At 40.6% G+C, this 20,363-nt stretch overlaps 1 protein-coding gene across 1 annotated transcript in view; it reads left to right on the forward strand.

Moving 5' to 3' along the window:
- Positions 1–20,363, forward strand: part of LOC127610802 (cilia- and flagella-associated protein 46) — a 45,586-nt gene that overhangs the window by 13,971 nt on the left and 11,252 nt on the right. Inside the window, exons 22-46 of the mRNA XM_052081244.1 lie at positions 2,163–2,267; positions 2,791–2,972; positions 3,223–3,354; positions 3,472–3,637; positions 4,686–4,752; positions 4,943–5,078; positions 5,162–5,345; positions 5,577–5,730; positions 5,823–5,837; positions 6,884–7,107; positions 8,086–8,193; positions 8,295–8,453; positions 8,581–8,729; positions 9,007–9,105; positions 9,201–9,261; positions 9,613–9,753; positions 9,833–10,033; positions 10,106–10,212; positions 10,485–10,667; positions 12,167–12,305; positions 13,156–13,350; positions 16,248–16,436; positions 17,694–17,813; positions 18,580–18,762; positions 18,942–19,115. Coding sequence (XP_051937204.1) covers positions 2,163–2,267; positions 2,791–2,972; positions 3,223–3,354; positions 3,472–3,637; positions 4,686–4,752; positions 4,943–5,078; positions 5,162–5,345; positions 5,577–5,730; positions 5,823–5,837; positions 6,884–7,107; positions 8,086–8,193; positions 8,295–8,453; positions 8,581–8,729; positions 9,007–9,105; positions 9,201–9,261; positions 9,613–9,753; positions 9,833–10,033; positions 10,106–10,212; positions 10,485–10,667; positions 12,167–12,305; positions 13,156–13,350; positions 16,248–16,436; positions 17,694–17,813; positions 18,580–18,762; positions 18,942–19,115 — 3,573 coding nt within the window. The remainder of the gene's footprint in view (positions 1–2,162; positions 2,268–2,790; positions 2,973–3,222; positions 3,355–3,471; positions 3,638–4,685; positions 4,753–4,942; positions 5,079–5,161; positions 5,346–5,576; positions 5,731–5,822; positions 5,838–6,883; positions 7,108–8,085; positions 8,194–8,294; positions 8,454–8,580; positions 8,730–9,006; positions 9,106–9,200; positions 9,262–9,612; positions 9,754–9,832; positions 10,034–10,105; positions 10,213–10,484; positions 10,668–12,166; positions 12,306–13,155; positions 13,351–16,247; positions 16,437–17,693; positions 17,814–18,579; positions 18,763–18,941; positions 19,116–20,363) is intronic.

The raw sequence follows: 20,363 nt of genomic DNA on the forward strand, positions 1-20,363 counted from the left end.
CTGGACAAAGTTGGTGGGGAGAGGGAAGTCTAAGTTACCCTGGTTAAACTGCTGCCACCTTGCCCCGACCCCAGATAAACACAAGAAAATGGATTGATGGATAACTGATCCATAGTAGGAATTGTACACTGTCCGACTTGTAATATGATAGATTACAATATTATATTACACTAAGTGTAATATGATCCAGTATGTTAACTGTGATATACTGTACATAGGTCAGTTCACAGTTTGAGTTCCTATTCTTTCTAAACAAAAAAACTTGTTTTGAACCGACCAATCTGCCTTTTCCTTCACTATCGGGGTGGATTGTCTCCATACCCAGAAAGATAGGTCACAAACTTGCCTTGAGAAAGACTTTGCTGTTGCAAATAGTCAGTGCATCAAAACTTGAAAGTGTTGTCTTTGGCTTTGTCTTTCTTTGACACCAACGGCATCTATTCAAATAGTTTCCCCCATTAGCTTCTTTTTCCTCACAGAGCAGTCATTCATTATTGCATCTTGCTAACTTTACTTTGTTGGGGCGGGGGTGGGGGACTTTGTGAGCTCTGGAAAATTAAAGACGACAATCCATTTGCCCTTAAAAGTAAATAAGCACAACAGCATACCGATTGGTTTGTGAGGATGTTAAAAAAGACATACTAATGGACTTTCAAAATGAAAGTGCATCTCTCATTCATTATGAATTCTGAACTTTGCTCCACACACATTATGCATATACATTATGTCTGTCATTCCTTTTGTTATTTCCACCTTCAGTGGTAGCATAGTATGCACAGCTTATAGTGTCACAAAAAATGACTTGTTTGTCACAAAAACTGATTGATAGGTTCCCTTACTCCTACATCCTTGAGCTGTTTTCTTTTTGTCCAAACTAATTAGATTTGTTCCTTACCAGGCATACTGAACCGCAATGCTACAGTGTAATAAATGGTGTGAATTTATAATTGCAATGCATCATTCCTCAACTCCTGTTCTTTTAATTAGTCTTGCTTTATAAATAAGTGAGTTTGTTTTATGGTTTAATATGCACAGTATTTGGGATATATTTAATAATTACATGGCGAAGGCACATACGGTACCTGCGAAATCCAGCACTGGTATAATAAGATCCAGTCATACAAATAATCATACTAAAAATTATCATAATTAAGGATGGTCAATGCCATTTTTTCCAGACCAATATCAGGATTCACTCTTAAGTACGGTACTCACTGACATCAATACCACTAGTATGTGTGATTCAGTACATAGAATTTAAATGAACCTTTCTGTCTTTCTGACACATATGATGATTCACCAATGTGTCAAATGGCCACAATGTAACACAAACTACTGGCAAGGAAGATTTATTCAATGGCAGATTTTTTTAATTTTTTATTTTTTGCCTTAGGTAATAATCAGTGGCTGGTATCGCCATCCTTCACGCTTACCTTGAAATAAGGCCAGTGGTTGTACTTGCCCATACCAATAATAATAATAATGGATTGACCACTATGAAAATAAACATTTATAGTTCAGTGATTGCCTTAATATATGATACTAGCTGGTTCGCCGCCCTCCGGGCGGCTCATCAGCTAGTTCCTGCGGAAGGCTGGTAGGGTGGTGGTTCGCCGCCCTGCGGGCGGCTCATCAGCTAGTTCCTGCGGAAGGCTGGTAAGGTGGGCCTTCGGCCCACAAAAGTGTTTTTGCTTGGTTCAACTTTTTGTTCATCTTCATTTCTTATCGCGAAAATAAAGAGATGTTTAGCTCTACTAAATAACTAACAATTTCATTGCAATGCTTGTGGGTAGACAACATTTTTTCGCTAAGATGCCCGCGCGATCGTAGTGAGCCACTGCCTGAGCGGCGCAGTGGCGGCGCAGTGGCGGCGCGCAGCGGCGCGGTGAAGTCGGTACGTTTTGAAAAGGGACAGACGGAAGGACAGGCCGCGTGCGGGACGACGCGCAATATATATATAGATAGATAAGCTAAACTTGTAAGTCAAAAATGTTTGTATGGATCTCTTCTGTTGAATCCGTACAGCACAAGTTTACTTAAAGATGTATTCAGTGAATGTACACTTAACCAACCATAAATACAAACAGAGAGTTTAATATGTGCTCAGAAGATCAGTTTGTACAACTTCAAGTATAAAGATAGTTCTTGTTCCAACTTGACAGAATGAAGAAATGTCACCTATGACTCGTGTGCTGATTGCAGTGGAGATGCTTCAGTCCTATAAAGATTCCAGTCCTTCGGAGGGTTATGATCCCAGTCTCTCAACAGTATGTACCTGCATCTTGGTCTGTTTCAACTTGTTTACTACATTGGGCTTTCCGATGCCTCCAGAATGACTTAACCGTAACGAACTTAACACCTGTCCAAAATTTCTTCTCCCCTTGGTTATCTTTCTTTTCATTTTTCTTTATAAGCTCCACTCAATCTTTGCTCTGTCTGTTAATTTGTGTTTCTATATCTCCCCCGCTGCCTTCTCATAACTCTATAGATGTTCTATTCACCGTAGTATTTCTTTATTCCTTATTATGCCTCATCCGTATCCTTGATTAACCTTATCATTTTGATTCTCTCTCTTTCTCTCTCTCTCTCTCTCTCACTCTCACTCTCACTCTCACTCTCACTCTCTATCTCCCTCCCTCTATCTCGCTTGCTCACATTCTCTTTACTAACATTCACATGTGACATTAATTGTCCTGTTGTCACTAGTGTAATCACTTAATCACTCCTTTCCCATACTCTTACATATTTTCTTTCATTTACTGTTCTTTTTTTGTCTCGCGTTACAAAAAGCTGGTGACCATGGTGTCAAACTGCAACTGGACTGATGCAGTGGTGGAGTTACAGACGTGGTGTCAGCTTGCTGCCTTCTGCCACCATGCCAAGGAATACAGTTTGGTCCTGAGCTGCACTGAAAGAGCGATGCAGCTCGAGGATGAAGCATCCAAGTGTCTTAATACCACCCCTTGTCTTTTGTAAGTACATAGAAATGTTAATTTAGATGTTACCTGAAGGAGTTGATAGACTGATAAATACTGTTTGTGTATGGGACGCAGTGCTTCCTGTCAGTGAACACATTTTATTGAAATAATTTGCGGATTAGTTTTTCAGACCTTTGGTCATATCATTGGGAAGGGTGTGGGGTGTGGGGGGTTGTGTTGCAAGTTTTGGAGTTCTCCAGACTTCTATGTAATCTTTTCCTGGTTAATCTTCTTACTTACCTAGGTATGGTTTACCGGCAGTGAATGAGATGCTGAGCACAGCAGCCTGTTTGAGGGGGTTGAGTTCAATCCATGAGTCCATTGGAGATGTACATATTTACAAGACGGCCATGAACATGCTTCTGTCTAGTGTCAGGTGCTGTGTTTGATGTGTACTGATTTAACACATTGCGCCCAATTTGTTGAAGGATCCTAATTCAGTTATTCAGCCTCACACTTATGAATCATGCGATAATGTATATTCTCTTCACAGGTATGCACAAAAGGCTGGCCATTCAGAACTTTGTTTTACAGCCGCCAGGCATTACTGGAACAATTGCCTACCCCTAACACATTCACCGGAGGAAAGACAGCAGCTCAAAGAGCCATTGGAGGCAATTCTCAATGCCCTGCTTCACACTTATCCCAAACATACAAATGTATGATGACTCTCTTTCTTTCACCGCATTGACACCGCACTTAGACATTTATTTTTCACTATGGGATTATGCGTGACAATTGCCTCTTGCCAATATTGGCAGACAGCATTTTAGATGAGTGAAATTGGTTTCTTTTCTGTCAATATGAGTACACAGACAGCAGGGATTCTGGCCAATTCATTTCTTTTGGAATGGTGACAACATGTGGCGAAGCTGAGGAGTAAGAAAGCCTCCCCATGGCAACTCTTCTAGAAAGCAACTTTTCCATTGCAAAACAAAATATCCCGAGCGAAATGTTAATTATCTAAGGACTGTGTCTCTTGCTGTCTCTCTCTCTCTTTTGCTCTTGCTCTCACTCTGTCTCTGTCTCTCTTGGCACGTTGTCTATCATTCACTGATGACTTAATTGCCTTTTTGCTGAATTATTCCTTGATCAAACTCTTATTTTCATATTTTCTCTCACTCTTCCCTTTACCTTCTATCTATCTATCTATCTATCTATCTATCTATCTATCTATCTATCTATCTATCTATCTATCTATCTATCTATCTATCTATCTATCTATCTATCTATCTATCTATCTATCTATCTATCTATCTATCTATCTATCTATCTATCTATCTATCTATCTATCTATCTATCTATCTATCTATCTATCTATCTATCTATCTATCTATCTATCTATCTATCTAGTGGCTTGTGAAAGTATTCCGCCGACTTGAACTTTTCAACCCTTTGCCACATTTGAGGCTTCAAACAAAGATATACTAGAATAATAGATATATTTGTGAAAAGTCAACACCAAGTGGGACACTTTCTCAATGATCCAGACACACACATGCACACACACACACTACTAGTTTATACTTGGCCTAAAATAAAGAAGCATGTGTCTAAAAAACAGTGCAACATACAAAAAAAGGGTCATGAACAATGAAGCCAAATATTGTACATGTAAATGGTACTGAAGTGTCAAACAGTGATATTTGTACCAGACAATCAATCCACTTCAGGTTTTTTTTTTTCTTCTCGCATTTAATGTTTCAGAAACAGGACAAAGTGAAACCTTTGCAGAAAGGAGCCCCTCTTGGTAGTTCTAAACCTGAAGCACCAAGTAAGAGCTATGTACATTGATCCTGGCATGGTTGATGTTTTTTTTTTTCAACAGTCTTCATGAAAGTGCTGTTATTCTTGTCTGAGCTGAACAGACACACTTTCTAACATTGCCTTTCGGCCTTAATTCTATATTGTCTATATCTATATTGTCTATATCTATATATGTTTGTACGTGCCTCTGTGAGCAGATGAAGAAGTCCTAACCCTGAGATCATCGATGTACGGTCTGTTGCTTCAAATATACATTGATAGAACAGATTGCAACGGTGCTCTGCAGCTGTTGGATAATGCAGTTAGGGACATGCCTGGCACCAAACACCGACTGTAAGTAAAACTAATAAAATGGATTAAAAAAAGAGAAGAAGGTGAAAGAAATGTTCAAAGTGACTGTTTTCTGTTTTTCACAGACTTCTGCTGAAATATCGCATACAGATCAAGGCGCGGCTGGGGGAAAGCGTATTGATGGACATGCAGACCTTACAAGGCAAAGAAGAGCAGAATTGTTCGTTAATGTGGCACAAAGCAGCGCTGTGTTCTTGCAATGTAACACAGCAGCTGACCTGCTATCAGAAATCAGTCACCTCTCTCATGGTAAGTAAAGATAATGCTTCAACAGTGACACTTAATGTTCTGAATTTTAAGTATACCAGTAGCCTTTGGGGGTCAATAAAAACATTAGTTTTTATCCCCATCTTGTGGAATTAAGATATCATTACAGCTGTTTGCAGCTAGTTGAAGGGAGGTATGGTCAAATAACTGCTATATTTGCATGATTCTTCTGTTTTCTTTATTTCAAATTCTGCATATATGATGGCATTCAAGTCTGAGGAAAATCAATGGCAAAAGGTCAGCTTCCTAATGGCATTTGGAGCATGGCTGTACTGTCACAACATGTCCACAGAGGAGGCTCAGCACCAAGTTCAGTGGGCCATTGACATTCTTCTACATTTGGAAACAGATCAGTCAGAAAATTCAGGTACCACTCTGTGACTTAAGTTGCTCGACATATTACTGTTAATTTAGTTCATTTGTTGAATTCTCTTTTTCTTTTGGCTTTCATTTATACAGGTGGCCCTGTGTCAGGTGAGTATAATTTCTGCTGTGGACTAAGTTACCGTATTTTCCACACTAAAAGGCGCACCTAAAAGCCTTCCATTTTCTTAAAAGCTCACAGTGCGCCTTGTGTATGATTACGGTAATATGTCGAGCCCCAAAATGTCTCCTTGTTCGAGACATGCTTACAACGCAGAGTTCAAACTTAAGACGATCAGTTTCGCAGTTGAACACAGTAAAAGAGCAGCGGCATGAGAGTGCAACGTTAACGAGTCAATATTACAACTTGCTGTTGGTGAAGTGAACTGTGTCGCTGCTTTATTAAATAAGTTTTACTGACCTCTGATCATCGCTATATAAATAAGAGTGTAGTGTAGTGTAGAGTTCTGTTGGCATTTCCTTGAGCATAGCTCTATCTAGTGGATGCATTGTAGATTGCGTCTTATAATCCAGTCTGCCTTTTAGTGTGGAAAATATGGTATTTTTCTTTTAAACTGGAGCTTTATAAAGAGAATGGCTGAATGTATTTTTATTTAATTTATTTTTTGTTTCAACTGGTGAATTGAAAAGTCAGTCACAATTCGGTACAGACAGCATCACATGGTTGCATGAAGACGGCATTGCACTGCAGCAGAAGAAGGTCCTGTCATTTCTTAATTAAAGGCATTTTTCCGCATTAGGCAAATCCTGGCAATAAATATCAAACTTCAAAATTTAGCATGTTTTTGTTATGCTCAAGATGTAGTTTTCTGGGTGTTTGATAGGGAGATGTGTGAGATGATGTGGCGTGTTCCTTTTTCTATTTCTGCGTGATCACTGTTTTGTTCATCGTGTTTTTCTGCAGTCCACAACCCGAAGGGATTGTGTCATTTACTTTTTTGTTGGTTACCTTGCGAGTACACATTTGCCTCCTCATTCCTATAGAGTATTTTGTAAATATGTACCAGGGTGAAAACCATTGGGGGAGTCACAGCTTTTCCTACACCCCAGTCCTCTTATTTTTCTGTCATAACCTTGCTCTGTAGATAAGACAACTCCTTATCTGTTTGAATTTTTTTTTTCATTTTTCTGTCTAGAAGAAGACTCACAGGAGATGGATCCAGGCTCAGTAAAATGTGAAACTCTAGCTGTTGTTCAAGGACTGTCATTCGCACAGACTGTGTCCAGTGTGAGGGAGGTGCAACGCCTTGACAGCTTGGTACAAGCACACACTCTGCTTGCTGTCATGGCAGACAGAAATTCATCCGAGCACCAGTTCAACCTGCTCAGAGCATACGACTTTGTTCTCCAAATATGGCAGGTGAGTATGTTGGGTAGGGACGGGGTTTATTTATGGAAAGCTTTTAAAAGAGTTTGCTTTTAAATGCATTTAACCTTGACCTATCCAGATAGAACTATTGATGGGCACGTCAGTCCGTCGGTCATAATTCAGGCCAGCTTAGTCTATCGTCGGTGGCAATGTGCAACGTATCAAGCAGAGCTAAAGTGTTCAGTGGTACTGTACAGTTGTGCAGTTGGTGCAGATAATCATTGCACCATTTTAAAGTGACCAGTAGCGGTATTTGTAGAGCAAGTTTAAGTGTGCAATTGTACATGTGCTGCTTTTTGAATCGTTACATGTTGACATCTACCGGTATAACAATTTTAATCTCACGATATAACGATATTGGCATATCATTACGTCCCTACAACGCATTGTATGCTCAAAACTATTATACCCATGTTTTTCTTTCTTTCATGTGTGGGGTCTTTTAGGGATCTTACTGAATGTACAGCCATGCTCTTGGCAGTCATGAACAAGTCAGTGACAAAGAAGAGCGGCGTAGATGAATGGCGAAGCAAAAAGACATATTAAGCAATTGGAGAAAAATCCTCCAGAATCCTTCAGAAACGTGGCAAATCATGAATCTTAATATGGAATATATTCAATGCCTAAGATATTCATTAAGAGTTTGAAATTATTGCATTAAAATAAAGTTTTTTTTCCAATAAACAGGTATTACCTTTTGATTGCTCAAAACTGCCAATAATTCAAATAGCCATATCAGTAAAATTAATGCATTTTCAAAAGGTACATTCTATACAGTACTGTACAGTGTCCTTGGGTTGCATGAAAGGCGCTTTTAAATAAAATGCATTATTATTATTATTACATGTAGAAAACCGAACTGTCCCAACGATTGAGCCCTGAGGCATCCCACGTAGCCACCCACAAGTCATGAAGTCCTTTATTCATTAAATGAAGTCTTGCAAATATGGGAATTGTTTATCTTTGCAGGTGTCAACAGCAGTTGTTTCTGTGACTCCCAGTGATTTTCCAAAAGGCCTGTGTCCCACTCCTGCTGGGAACAAAAAAGACAAGGGCAAAGGCAAAAAAGTGAAAGATGTACTTTACTCCTCCTTTTTTTCATATGAGTGATTTACTTTGAAAAGTGGTTTCGATGAGGTATACATTATTTTTTTGTGTGTATCATCTGCATGGACCAGCCAACCCCACCAGAAGTGACTCCCAAGCCTGTCTTGGATTCCACTCATCCTTCTACTCTGGAGTACTGGGTTAAATACAATTGCTCGGATCAGGTCCGTTACACGTTCAAAACTAATTGTAACCCACAGTGCATCAGTATTCACAGCATTACAAATCAGGTAAGGCGACTAAAAATACTTGTTCACCAAATATTTCGCTTGCAAAAGAATAGGATTCATTTATACAATAGAAAGTTTTTTTTATTCCTTTTGTTAAAACGATGACATTTTATGTGCCGATCGTTAGACCCAGAGTTTGTTTTATCTTGATCTTCTGGAAAAGGAGCTCCACTCGCTCTCACTGAACCACCTGACTCTACCTGTTATGCACCTAGCTGAAACATTTGCTCATGACCTCTTGGAAAGGATGAGCCTATCTGATCTGTATCGACTCAGGTAAAAGCACTGACACTTTCCTACTTTTTAATAGTAATACTCACACTGACAGTTGGATCGGTCTAAATGGGGAAGATCATGTGTAAAAAATGTCAAAAGTGGTCAGAAACTTACCGTACACCAAAATAATACTAATTTGTGGATGGGATTTAAAAAAAAACAAGGGTTAATTGGTTTCATTCACGGCCACATTTTAGAAATATGCAATCGGCCATCAGGGATTATGAGGTTGGATACACATCACATATTTTTCTTTTTGCCCTTATCTCCTTACCAGAATAGTAAAGACCTGCTGTCAACTTGGCATGGAGTCTCATTGCTCATATCACGAGAGTCTGTTGAATCTGATGAAAATACAGGAAGAAGAACAAATCAGGTGTGTTAAGGACTAATATGTGTATGTTTTGTTTTGTTTTGTTTTTCGTACACGTTGCATCATTTGCCAACAGTAAATTGTATTCACCACCTTAGGTGCCACAGAGCAATCACTCTTTTACAGGAGAGAAGACGCCTTTACACGTCGCAAAATCAGGTCAGCCCAAAAAAGCTTTTCTGCTTTATTGATACATCAACTGCTGCATATTCACACACAATGATAACACTTTGTCTATTTATGAAGTGTGTTCCAAGATATTCATAAAAATAGATTAAGAACCACTGATATAGATATATGGGACATAGATCACGTTTTTGTGAAAAAAAATTTGAGTTGTTTGTCCTGGTCTTTTTGTGATTCTTATTTATTTATTTTACCTCACAGAAACTTGCCATTTGAATTATTTTTTGCTGTCATCATTGTCTTTGTCCAAGAAACTGAAGAAACCAGGGTGGACTCGTGCTTTTTTCCATGACTGTATCATGTCAAATCATTCGCCCTTTACAGAAATCAGATACGGAGTCACATTTACAGAGGAAGAATTTTTTCCGGTTGAATATTTGGGTTGACAAAGCAGAGGTCTGCCTGGAGATGGGACTGTACCAAGGAGCCCGGCAACTGCTGGCAGAAGCTCAGTTGGTTGCATTAGTAAGTTCAGAGAATTGCCATGAAAGTGAGAAAAAGTTTAGATCTTGTCATGTTAATTTGCTTTGTTTATTCAAATTAGGAATTTGAAGACCAGACTGTCATGCCAAGAATCTTGCTTGGTATGGCTACTCTTGCTTGTGATGAGCATAACTACCCGCAGGCCCTTTATCTTCTGGATAAGGCCCAAGCCCTAGGTGGGGACGAGCACTTTTGGTACAAGTTTACCCTCACAAAGGTGGCTGCTGTGGTTGGCCAGAGACTCCATGATGCACAAGCCAAGGTAAAGATGACATTTTAATTAGGCAATTTCCCCAAATTGTTTTTAACATTAGCAGACATTTATTTTTAACAGATTGATCAGATCATCAAGCAAGGATGTGAGGCTTTGACAGTGGTTCTGAAGCAAAGGGTTAATCGATTCTCAGATATCACCTTTTTAATTTCATCATTGGAAATGAGGTAAATGGACTTATTCATCCAGCAAAATATTTAAGATATACATTCTAACAAAATGTTTTAATAGTTTAAAAATATGATTCATTTGAGGAAAACGTTGACTGTGTTTGGAGTGTGTGACATATTCGATCAGATTCAAGAAAAAATATATATCTACTGGATACATGCATGCAAACACTTTGTTTTTCTTCTTTCTACCCACCAATTTTGCTGCTGTAGAGAAATAAAGGTTATCTTATCTTATATCTCATAATGTCATTTGTGCTGTGTCCCAGGGGTGCCATTGAGTGTTTAAGTGCCATGTCTGACAGTGATCCTGGAGTTGCACTGTCCACTAAGGAACTGCAGATGCTAAAAGCTGCGTGTGATACACTTGGGCAATGTGCAAAGGTTTTCACTCAACTCAACTACAGAGACCATGCTGCAAAGAGCCATGAAGAGTGCACATATGGTCTGAGGTCAGTAAGGGCAAAGTTACTCCAGATTTTGATTTGAGTGACATTGAGAAGAAAATGCAGCAATGTAAGATATTCATGTTTTAAAAGGAAAAAGTGTGGATACAGTCCTCATAAACACTGTGTTAAGCCTTTTGGGCAAGGAGTTTATCCGAACAAGTGCGAATGGTATCATTTTGAGTTTTTTTTTAAATGTTGTTTTATGCGTACTAATTTTGTCTGTATACAGATATTAACTTAAATAAACACGTGAAAAGGCAAGAACATGATGTGGAATTATGTATGATGGATGGATTTTTCATGAATTATTATGTACAGCAGGGGTGTCCAAAGTCGGTCCTCAAGGGCCGCTGTCCTGCCTGTTTTCCAGCTCTCCCAGGAGCAACACACCTGATTCAAATAATCAGGATTGTTCTAATGCTGCTTCACAGCTGGCTGATGACCTGATCATCTGAATCAGGTGTATTGCAGCCGAGAAAGCTGGAAAAAAGGCAGGAGGTTGGCCCTCCAGGCCCGGAGCTCGACATGCCTGATGTACAGTATTATTCATTTAGGAATGATACGAGCAATATTTCAAGTCAGAAGTGAAGTGCCAACCGTATTTTCCTCACTAAAAGATGCACTGGATTATGAGGCGCACCTTCAATGAGTGGCCTATTTTGTAATTTTTTTCATATATTGGATGCACCGGATTAGAAAACGCAATCTACAATGCATCCACTAGATAGAGCTACGCTCAAGGTAATGCAAACAAAAGGATCAGATGTCAGTCAAGTGTTTATTTATTCCTTTGTTGTGTATTCACAAATGAGGCAATCACAAAATAAATTCTGTATGGGGGTTATAGAATTAATTTTGTGATTTCCTTGCTTGATTTCCTTGAGGTAAATCAAGCAATCAATTGAGGTTTCATTGAGGTAATCGTTAATTTACGTTTTTCGGTGGTGGTCATGAATGCCGTTCGAGTCGAAAGGAAAAAGAGAAGGCACCTAAACGGACAGAAGACGTACCTGTATTTGTTGAGACTGTGAAAACCATTAATAAAGTGTGTGTTTTCAAAAAACAACACCACAGCTCTCCTTTTTTCGGAGCTGCAACCAAAACCTATTTAATAAAGCAGCGACACAGTTCACTGAACCAACAGCAACTTATAACATTGGAAGCATGTCTCCAGCAAGGAGCCATTTTGGGGTTGACATATTACCGGATTTTAAGGCACGCTTTCAGCTTTTAAGAAAATGAAAGCCTTTTAGGTGTGCCTTTTAGTGTGGAAAATACGATATAAACATTTTATAGAAACGTTTGTGTAATCATGGACAAAAAGCAGTTGTGTGCACATTTGGGATGAAGGAGTCTATGGGTGGGATGATTAATAAAAAGTCACATCAATGGATAGCATAGCATATGATTTTATTCGTTTTGTGTTTTGCTGATAACTGACACTCGACCATTTCTCTCACACTATGTTGTTGTCTTTTGAAAACATAATGAACCCTCTGAAGATTTCTGGCCATTAAGGCTACAGACAAAAAGGAGAAGCAGCGTTTTCTGCTCGATGGACTCTCTCATATGCAGTTAGCAATCTCAGAACAAGAACGTGTGGTTTTGAATGCCGAAAACCTGCTCCACCTGCAAGAAGCAGTAAGTAAATTGTACCAAATTTTACACAAAAGCAATCTATCTAATTTTCAGTCTGTTGTTTTTCTTTTTTCGTTTTGAGAATATTGGGAAGAAAATGTCTGCATATTATGATAGTACTTTGTATTGAAGTTTATGTTTGAATTGGAGAGGGGATGGAATGGAGAGGGGCTTTAATCAACCAATATTAAGATGTATGAAGCATTCAATCAAATGATGAATTTCTGGTTTTTATGTCAGGGAAATCAGATTATATTACAGATATGCAAGATAACGTTTTCTCACCGGAACCTGTCAACACAATTATACATTTACGTGGATGTCTGAGGGCTTGCGAGCCAGGATGGTTTAGGTGAAACGCTGGCTGATTTATTGGACTGATGGAATCAGGAAAAAACCCCACAAACACCTGTTGGAGAATCAACTATAAAGTAATTGGGTTTTTGGATCAGATGTCCTGTCAGTGTGGACTCAGCTGTCTGAGAAACAGTGATAACAGTAATGCACAGCAGATGGCGCTGCTGCCCTAGTCAGTTTTGGCATGCTTCGTTTAGTGCAGGGGTAGGGAACTCCGGTTCCTCAATAACCACATCATGCCTGTTTTAGATCCCTCCATACTCCAACACACCTGATTCAAATGATTCCATTTTTTTTCTCAGCTCAATTATGGAACTATTCTTTCATCAATGTACAAAAGGTTAAAAAAAATGAGGTACTTTTTTTTCTTTGCATAACAAATGGCATTTTACTCTCCATGTGTTCAATATAATACTGCAAGTGTGCATCTTTCTTCAGTTAATGATTTCATTACCGAGTATGAACTCACTCGTGTGTGTATGGATTCTTTTGCCAGAGTTGTGGAGTGATATTGTCACCGAAGTGGACACTACTACGCCTCCGTCTCACCCTGGCAGATGTTTGCTTGGCAATACTGGAGGAACATTGTGAAGAAATAGTACACCGAGCTTTGGTCAAGGATAAGACTATTGCTGAGATAGCAATTGAAGATTTTATGCGCAGCATTCCCGAAACCAACTCCATTGAGCAGGTAGTTCTTGCATAAACGCTATAAACCCACTTGGAAAAAAAAAAATATATATATATATATAGAGAGAGAGAGAGAGAGAAAAAAACAATAATTTATGGTTATGCATGTTACTTGGTCTTTACATATCATCAACACAAAAAGATTTCAGAGAAAGAATGCAAAAACTCGAAGATAAGATCTAAATCTGCACAAGGACCGAAGTACAACCACATGTGATGTAATGGGACTGATTTGTATTCCACATTGCATACATTTTCCCCATTTAAAAAAAAATCCTGAATTGATTACATTTTCTCTAAATTCTACACAAAACACAATTTATTTATTTATTCATTTATATTTGGCTTGTCTGTGACAGAGGCCGATGCTTTTGCCTCTGGCCATGGGTTTGGTGTGCTGGTCTCTCGACACAATTGAAAAGCTTTTCTTGTACCCTAACCCTGCGCAGCATTTCTTCCCGAAAATCTGACCATGGGTTTGGTCTGCTGGTCTCTCGACACAATTGAAAAAAATTTCTTGATGTGAAAAGCTGGTAGAGGAGAGCCGGTTTGCCCCGAATGGACAGTTGCAGCTGGATACACCTTGGATTCGTGGAACAAATGGAAGATTGTCTCATCTACTCTGTCCATGGACGTGCAAGACTTCTACGTCATTGGAATTCTGTTATTAAGTATCCTGCTCTTTGGAGCTGGCGGTTTCCTGATATGTTGTAAAACTCAGTTGTTGGAAGCAGCACTGTTGGAAGTGAACAAGCTGCCGGTCTTTCTAGATGGTGCCACATGAGCCATCATCACTCAGACGACGAGCGAAGTCAATCTTGAGACCCTGCACAAATTGGTCCAAAACGTAGAGACGTTGCTGAATCATCTTGAAGAAGTGAATGCCAATTCGGCTAATTGATGACCTCTGAGGGGGGCCAGCAAGAATTCAAGGTTGACTGGGATTAGTTGAGTTGTTCCCAAAACAACCGTTATCTGGACTGTCTTCTGGAAGTGTTGCTGCAGGATGCTTATCCTTCACCTCCCCCGTTCTCCTTAGCTCTACGTTTCTGTTTACGCTGCCAAAGCTGTCTCCATGGCAAAGAGAAGATATATATTGGCTTGCTGGCTGGGACATCGACATAGTCTTAATACGCTAAACAATTCACGACTCAACACAATGCCTACACATCCCTGACACTCCACTGCCTGCGTTGACTTTCTCACATGCTCCTCCCCGTGATAGACCAGATGCAATGCGGATGCACTAGCTTTAAATGGCCGAGCTGGTAGACAGGGTGACTGGGTGTACCCTTTATGTCCCCCCACGTCCCATGTGCATGTCTTCAAACAGGGATGCCCAAGTTTGGTCCTCAAGAGCCCCTAGCAAGAATCCAAGACAACTTCCTACACTCCTGATTCAACTGGTCAGCTAATCAGCAATCTCTGAGAAGCCTGATATTGATTGTTGGAGGAGGGAAACATCTAAAACATTCAGGATGGGGCCCTCGAAGAGAGGAGTTGGGCACCCCTGATCTCTTTCATCAGGTCATTGTGTATGGAGAGGTCTTTTCCCAGGTCCATATGATGATTGGGCCTTGTTTTTTTTCCTCCCTCATTCCCGTTTTGTTGTTTTTCATTAAAAAAAAATGGGGCGCAAAAACGAACCACCAGGCTTTCCGTTCGTTCTTTCTCCCTTTGTTAGTCATTATTATTTGCCGTGCTTCTTGTGACTGTGAAGACAAATTCCTTGTGTATTTTTATGTAGTTGGCCAATAAATCAGATTCTGATTCTATACTGAACTTGTGGGGGGGGGGGGGGGGGGGGTTTGTTGGCTTGTGACTGTGAAGACAAATTCCTTGTATATTTTTATGTACTTGGCTAATAAATCTGATTCTGATTATATCATGAAAATGTGTTTTTTTCTTTTGTTTTGTTTTCTTCTACTTTCACAAATGTATTACCAAAAAATGAAAAACAACTAAGTGTTCACAGCCTTTACCATGAAGTTTGAAATTGAGCTCAGGCGCATAATGTTTTTACAATTTAATTTATTAGAACCTATCTGGCAAATCTTTGGAAAGACACACACCTGCCAATATAAGGTCCCAAAGTTGAGATTGCAGGGCGTACCAACCAAGCATGAAGTTAAAAAATAAATAAATAAAATCTTCAGTTGACGGGATTGTCTTGAGGCACAGATCAGTAGAAAGGGTACAGAAAGGCTTTGGCTGCTTTGAAGGTTGAAATGAAAACGGCTTTGTCATCCGTTGACGGAAGAAGTTCGTAGCCACCATTACTGACTTGAGCTGGCCATTAAACGGACTTGGCTTCTACCCTCCTGACAATAATCATACATTTTGAAAAGCCACATGACCAATCGGCACATTAAAAAAAAATAATAATAAGCAACTGCATTGGCCAGCCCGTTAAATGGCAAATTGGTCATTCAATATTAATAGCTTGAAAAAGAATACCGGTAAGTTAAAGCTGAATAGAGGCATTTAAGGATGTGAGTGGAAACAAGTTAAGACTGTAAGCACTCCTTCAAGCAACTTAATAAACACTACAATTGCAGAGAGGTGATATCCCGGTAGTTTAGTTTTTGTCCAAGCACATTGCAGTTAAGTACTGCAATCATTCTGTCTAATTAAGTCCCCCCCCCCCCCCCCCCACACACACACACACTCCACCTTTCTCACTCTCTATCTTCATTGCGGATAATAGCAACAATAATGGGGGTGTGGAATCTTACAGCAGCACAATCATCTCTTTATTTTCATTTTGCCTGACTGCTTTCCTGTAACCAGTATTTTATTCTCTCCAACCCAAGTAGTTTCTGTAAATACAACCGATAAGCTTTTCACAGGATACTACCCAGAAGTACAGCCGACTTCATATCCTTGCCTCTTGTACAGGAGTGGATGAACGTGGGCAGCACGTTAGGCCAGACATCATTGGGCCAGCTGGCTGCAGTGAACTCTTGCCCTTTGGACGACATGGAGATGAGAGCACGTTGCCTGAGTTTGTTGGGGAAGACCCTGAGACTGCTGGCTGTGCAGGAGGATCCTGTCTATATGTCTTCGCTCTGGGACAGACACCTGAAGGTACAAAACACCTCACTGAAATTTAACTTTGAAGAAAAAGAAGCAATCCCTTTACAGTCTGTTACTTGTTTATTTTTATAAACGATCAAAACATCAAGAAGTTCATTGACAGTGAGTCGGAAAGTGGGAGAGAGAAAGCGCGAGAAAGAAAGAGGAATAGAGAGAGAAACCAAACTAATCTCACTCATAAAAACGTGCAGATCTTGATTTTCGTCAAATGCAAGCCTCCTTTAGTGTGTTTGGGAATTTGGTAAACCATGCTGGACATTCTAGCAGACCAAGGGCGATTTATTTTACCCATGCTTGGTGCCCTCTGTAGTTGGAACACACCCTCTGGTCCCACTTCTTAAAAAGAGGGACCACCACCACGGTCTGCTAATCCGGAGGTACTGTCCCTGATGACCATGCGATGTGGAAGAGGACAACCAGGACAGCCCCACAACGTCCAGAGCCTTGAGGAACTCCGGGCGGATCTCATCCACCCCTGGGGTTTTGTCACCGAGGAGCTTTTTAACCACCTCTGTAACTTCAACCACAGAGATAGGAGAGCCTACCTCAGAGTCCCTACAATAGACAGTGTTAATGGTGCACTGCTCCCCTCCTGAGACGTCGGATGGTGGAACGGAAGTAAATGGCCTCACCAAACTCTTCCCACGCCCGAGTTTTTGCCTCGCCGACCACTGACCGCTGCGTTCCGCTTGGCCTCAGAGGTATCACACTCCTCAGTCTCCCTGGCAAGGTCTATTCAGGGGTTCTGGAGAGGAGGGTCCGTCAGGAAGTCGAGTCTCAGGTTCAGGAGCAGCAGTGTGGTTTTCGTCCCGGTCGCAAAACAGTGGATTCGTCCCGGTCGCAGAACAGTGGACCAGCTCTTCACCCTTGGCAGGGTGAAGACCTGTTCTGTAGGTGCATGGGAATTCCCTCAACCAGTCTATATGTACATTGTGGACTTTGAGAACCCGTTCAACCGTCTTCCTTGGGGAGTTTTGTGGGAGGTGCTTTGGGAGTATGGGGTACCGAACCCTGATACAGGCAGGTTTGGTCTCGATACCACCAATGTCAGACTTTTGTTCGCATTGCTGGCAGTAAGTTGAAATCATTTCCAGTGAGGGTTGGACTCCACCAAGGCTGCCCTTTATCACCAATTCTGTTCACCACCCGTGTCTGCGTTTGGCTCGACTTCCGCTAGGCACGAAAATAGGGCCCTGGATACTTTCTGATGACATGCTTGATATTTTTTTACCTCATTCTTCTCAACAGGAAGGTACATGTGGCCCCACCGCCACGTTTACAGAAGATGATAACTTTGGGAAAGAGAAGGAAAGTACTTTAAGCAGTAAAGAGTCCAAGTTGACCTCTGCTAAAAGCACCGATTTGCAGGTACTATATATACCGCATGAGATGTGATCCTTTTGCTTATGGCTCATATCTTATGTGTGAAATTACTGATGTTCACCTCATTCGTCTATTTCCTATACGTCATTATCTGGATCCCCTATAAGTGTCGTAAAAAATCTGAGCGGCACAGTTGAAAAGAATGTAGAATTATTTTTTTTTATACATATAACATTCCCTGTACATTTTCTCATTCATCCAAGTCACCTAATTTCATTTATTTCAGTTTAAAATATCTTTGCAAGTGGAAAGCTGATCATTCATTTTGTTGAAATACTGTGTAGAATCTAATGTTGTTTCATGATAACAGAAAGACAAAGATATATGTTGTATTCAATTCGAAAAGCATTCAAACCAGAACGGGTTCTGGCCCTAATTCTAACTGGAACCCAAAAGCTGCGTACGTTTTTTGGGGCGGGGGTTGAAAGTTCGATTGCAAAGCAAGCTCACAATTTTTGGAATAGTGTTTTCATTCATTCATTCATTCATTCATTCATTCATTCATCTTCCGTACCGCTTGATCCTCACTAGGGTCGCGGGTGTTTTTATTCATATCTGTTGAATGTACCGCTTTGTATACAATACATCACAGCAATGCAAAATGTATTTTCTATACAGAATTTGAGGGTTGTATTGGTCTGTTATTATTACCTGAATCTCTCACACTTTTAGGCTGAATAGAACCTCAGTGCATCATACCTACATTGCATTAGCTGTTGAAGTATAACTGGTGTCTCTCTTTACCATGCAGCAAAAAAAGCGGAAAGTTGAGCTGCTCTTGGCCCAAGCCAAGAACGTACTGTCTGAAACTGTTAGTCTTTGTCTTCAACACAATTTGTCAGCCTCCATCTTGAGTGATGCCTCTCTCAATATGCTGGAGTGTCTTGGCCAGACAGACCATGATTTGGCATGTCAGTACCTTGCCTTGTTTCAGGTAAGGCTCTGCGCATCAAAACATGACATGACTATACAGTCTATATAAAAGATATCATTTGCAAATGTACCAAACAACATCTCTCATTTATCTAATTTGTTCGTGAAGAACACCATTACCAACTATGATTCTGATGTAACCTAGAAGCCGCTTTGTCAAACGTATGTTTTTATCCCTAGAGTGCTTGTACTGTTGATGTCATGGCCGATGTTTTAAATGTGGCCTGTGACGACACCAGCGTGTCCCAGCTCTCAGCTCTACTCAGCCTCTACAGGAAACTCCTTGTCTCTCAAGAGGGCAGGCCCACTCAAGTGTTGGAAGGAGTAAGACACTCCCTGAACAGCATTTCCAAGGTACCAGCCCCCCCCCCCCCCCACACACACACACACACACACACACTCAATACGCACTACTTATGATTAATGGATTGTGTCATAGCAAGTTGCAAAGATCCCTTGAGGTCGGACTTGATATGAAGGGATGTTATGGCCTCTGCTCCAAATGTACCGTGGTCTCCAAAATTGCTTAGATAGGCAGAACACATATATATTACCTCAAATGTTTTGGTCCCAAAATAATATGGGCTCACACCTGCCACAATTTAAAGTGCCCCTGATGAAACCTTTTTTTTCCGTTCTAACAAAAGCCTAAGGGATTTGTGTAAACGCTGACTGGTATTTGTAACTCTTCATAATTACTTACACATTGACCAAGACCCCAGTTCCAGCAGAAGTAACAGCTCCAAAGTATGACGCTGTCACTACCATTCTTTACTGTCGGAATTATGGTATTTTGGTGATAAGGTGCGGACACCCGCAGCGGCTCCTCTTGTTTTATGTTGAGAGGGAAGAAATTGCATCTGTGCTGTATGTTACACATACAGTACATTTGACAATAAGGTTTATCCAGTCCAATCCAATCCAATAAGCATTTTTTGTTTGCGCAAAATATACCGCTTGGAATTGTATAAGTAGCTTGTCTGGAATGTACTTTTGGGAAGTTTAACCTTGGTTGCATGAGACCGCACACATTTTCCCCACATGTGTTTGGGAGATTTGAAGTGTATTCATTCATTCATTTTCCGAACCGCATTTCCGACTAGGGTCGCGGGGGGTGCTGGAGCCTATCCCAGATGTCTCCGGGCAGTAGGACACCGTGAATCGGTTGCCAGCCAATCGCAGGGCACACAGAAACGAACAACCATCCACACTCACACTCACACTCACACTCACACTCACACTCACACATAGGGACAATTTAGAGTGTTCAATCGCATGTCCACGCATGTTTTTGGAATGTGGGAGGAAACCGGAGCAGCCGGAGAAAACCCACGCAGGCCCGGGGAGAACATGCAAACTCCACACAGGGAGGCCATAGCTGGAATCGAACCCGGTACATCTGCACTGTGAAGCCGACGTGCTAACCACTGGACTACCGGGCCGCCGATTTGAAGTGTAAATGTGTAAATTTGTTTCTACCTTTAAACAATGAGATCCTTCTGATACTGGTGAATCTCTCTGTGGACGATGGCTTGTGCTGTCATGTATGACTACAAAACTGTTAAGGAAAGCAGACTTTTCATTACATGGTGGCTGGCTGGT

This window comes from Hippocampus zosterae, chromosome 11 (genome assembly GCF_025434085.1).
Source record: "Hippocampus zosterae strain Florida chromosome 11, ASM2543408v3, whole genome shotgun sequence".
In the NCBI taxonomy this organism is placed as follows: Eukaryota; Metazoa; Chordata; class Actinopteri; order Syngnathiformes; family Syngnathidae; genus Hippocampus; species Hippocampus zosterae.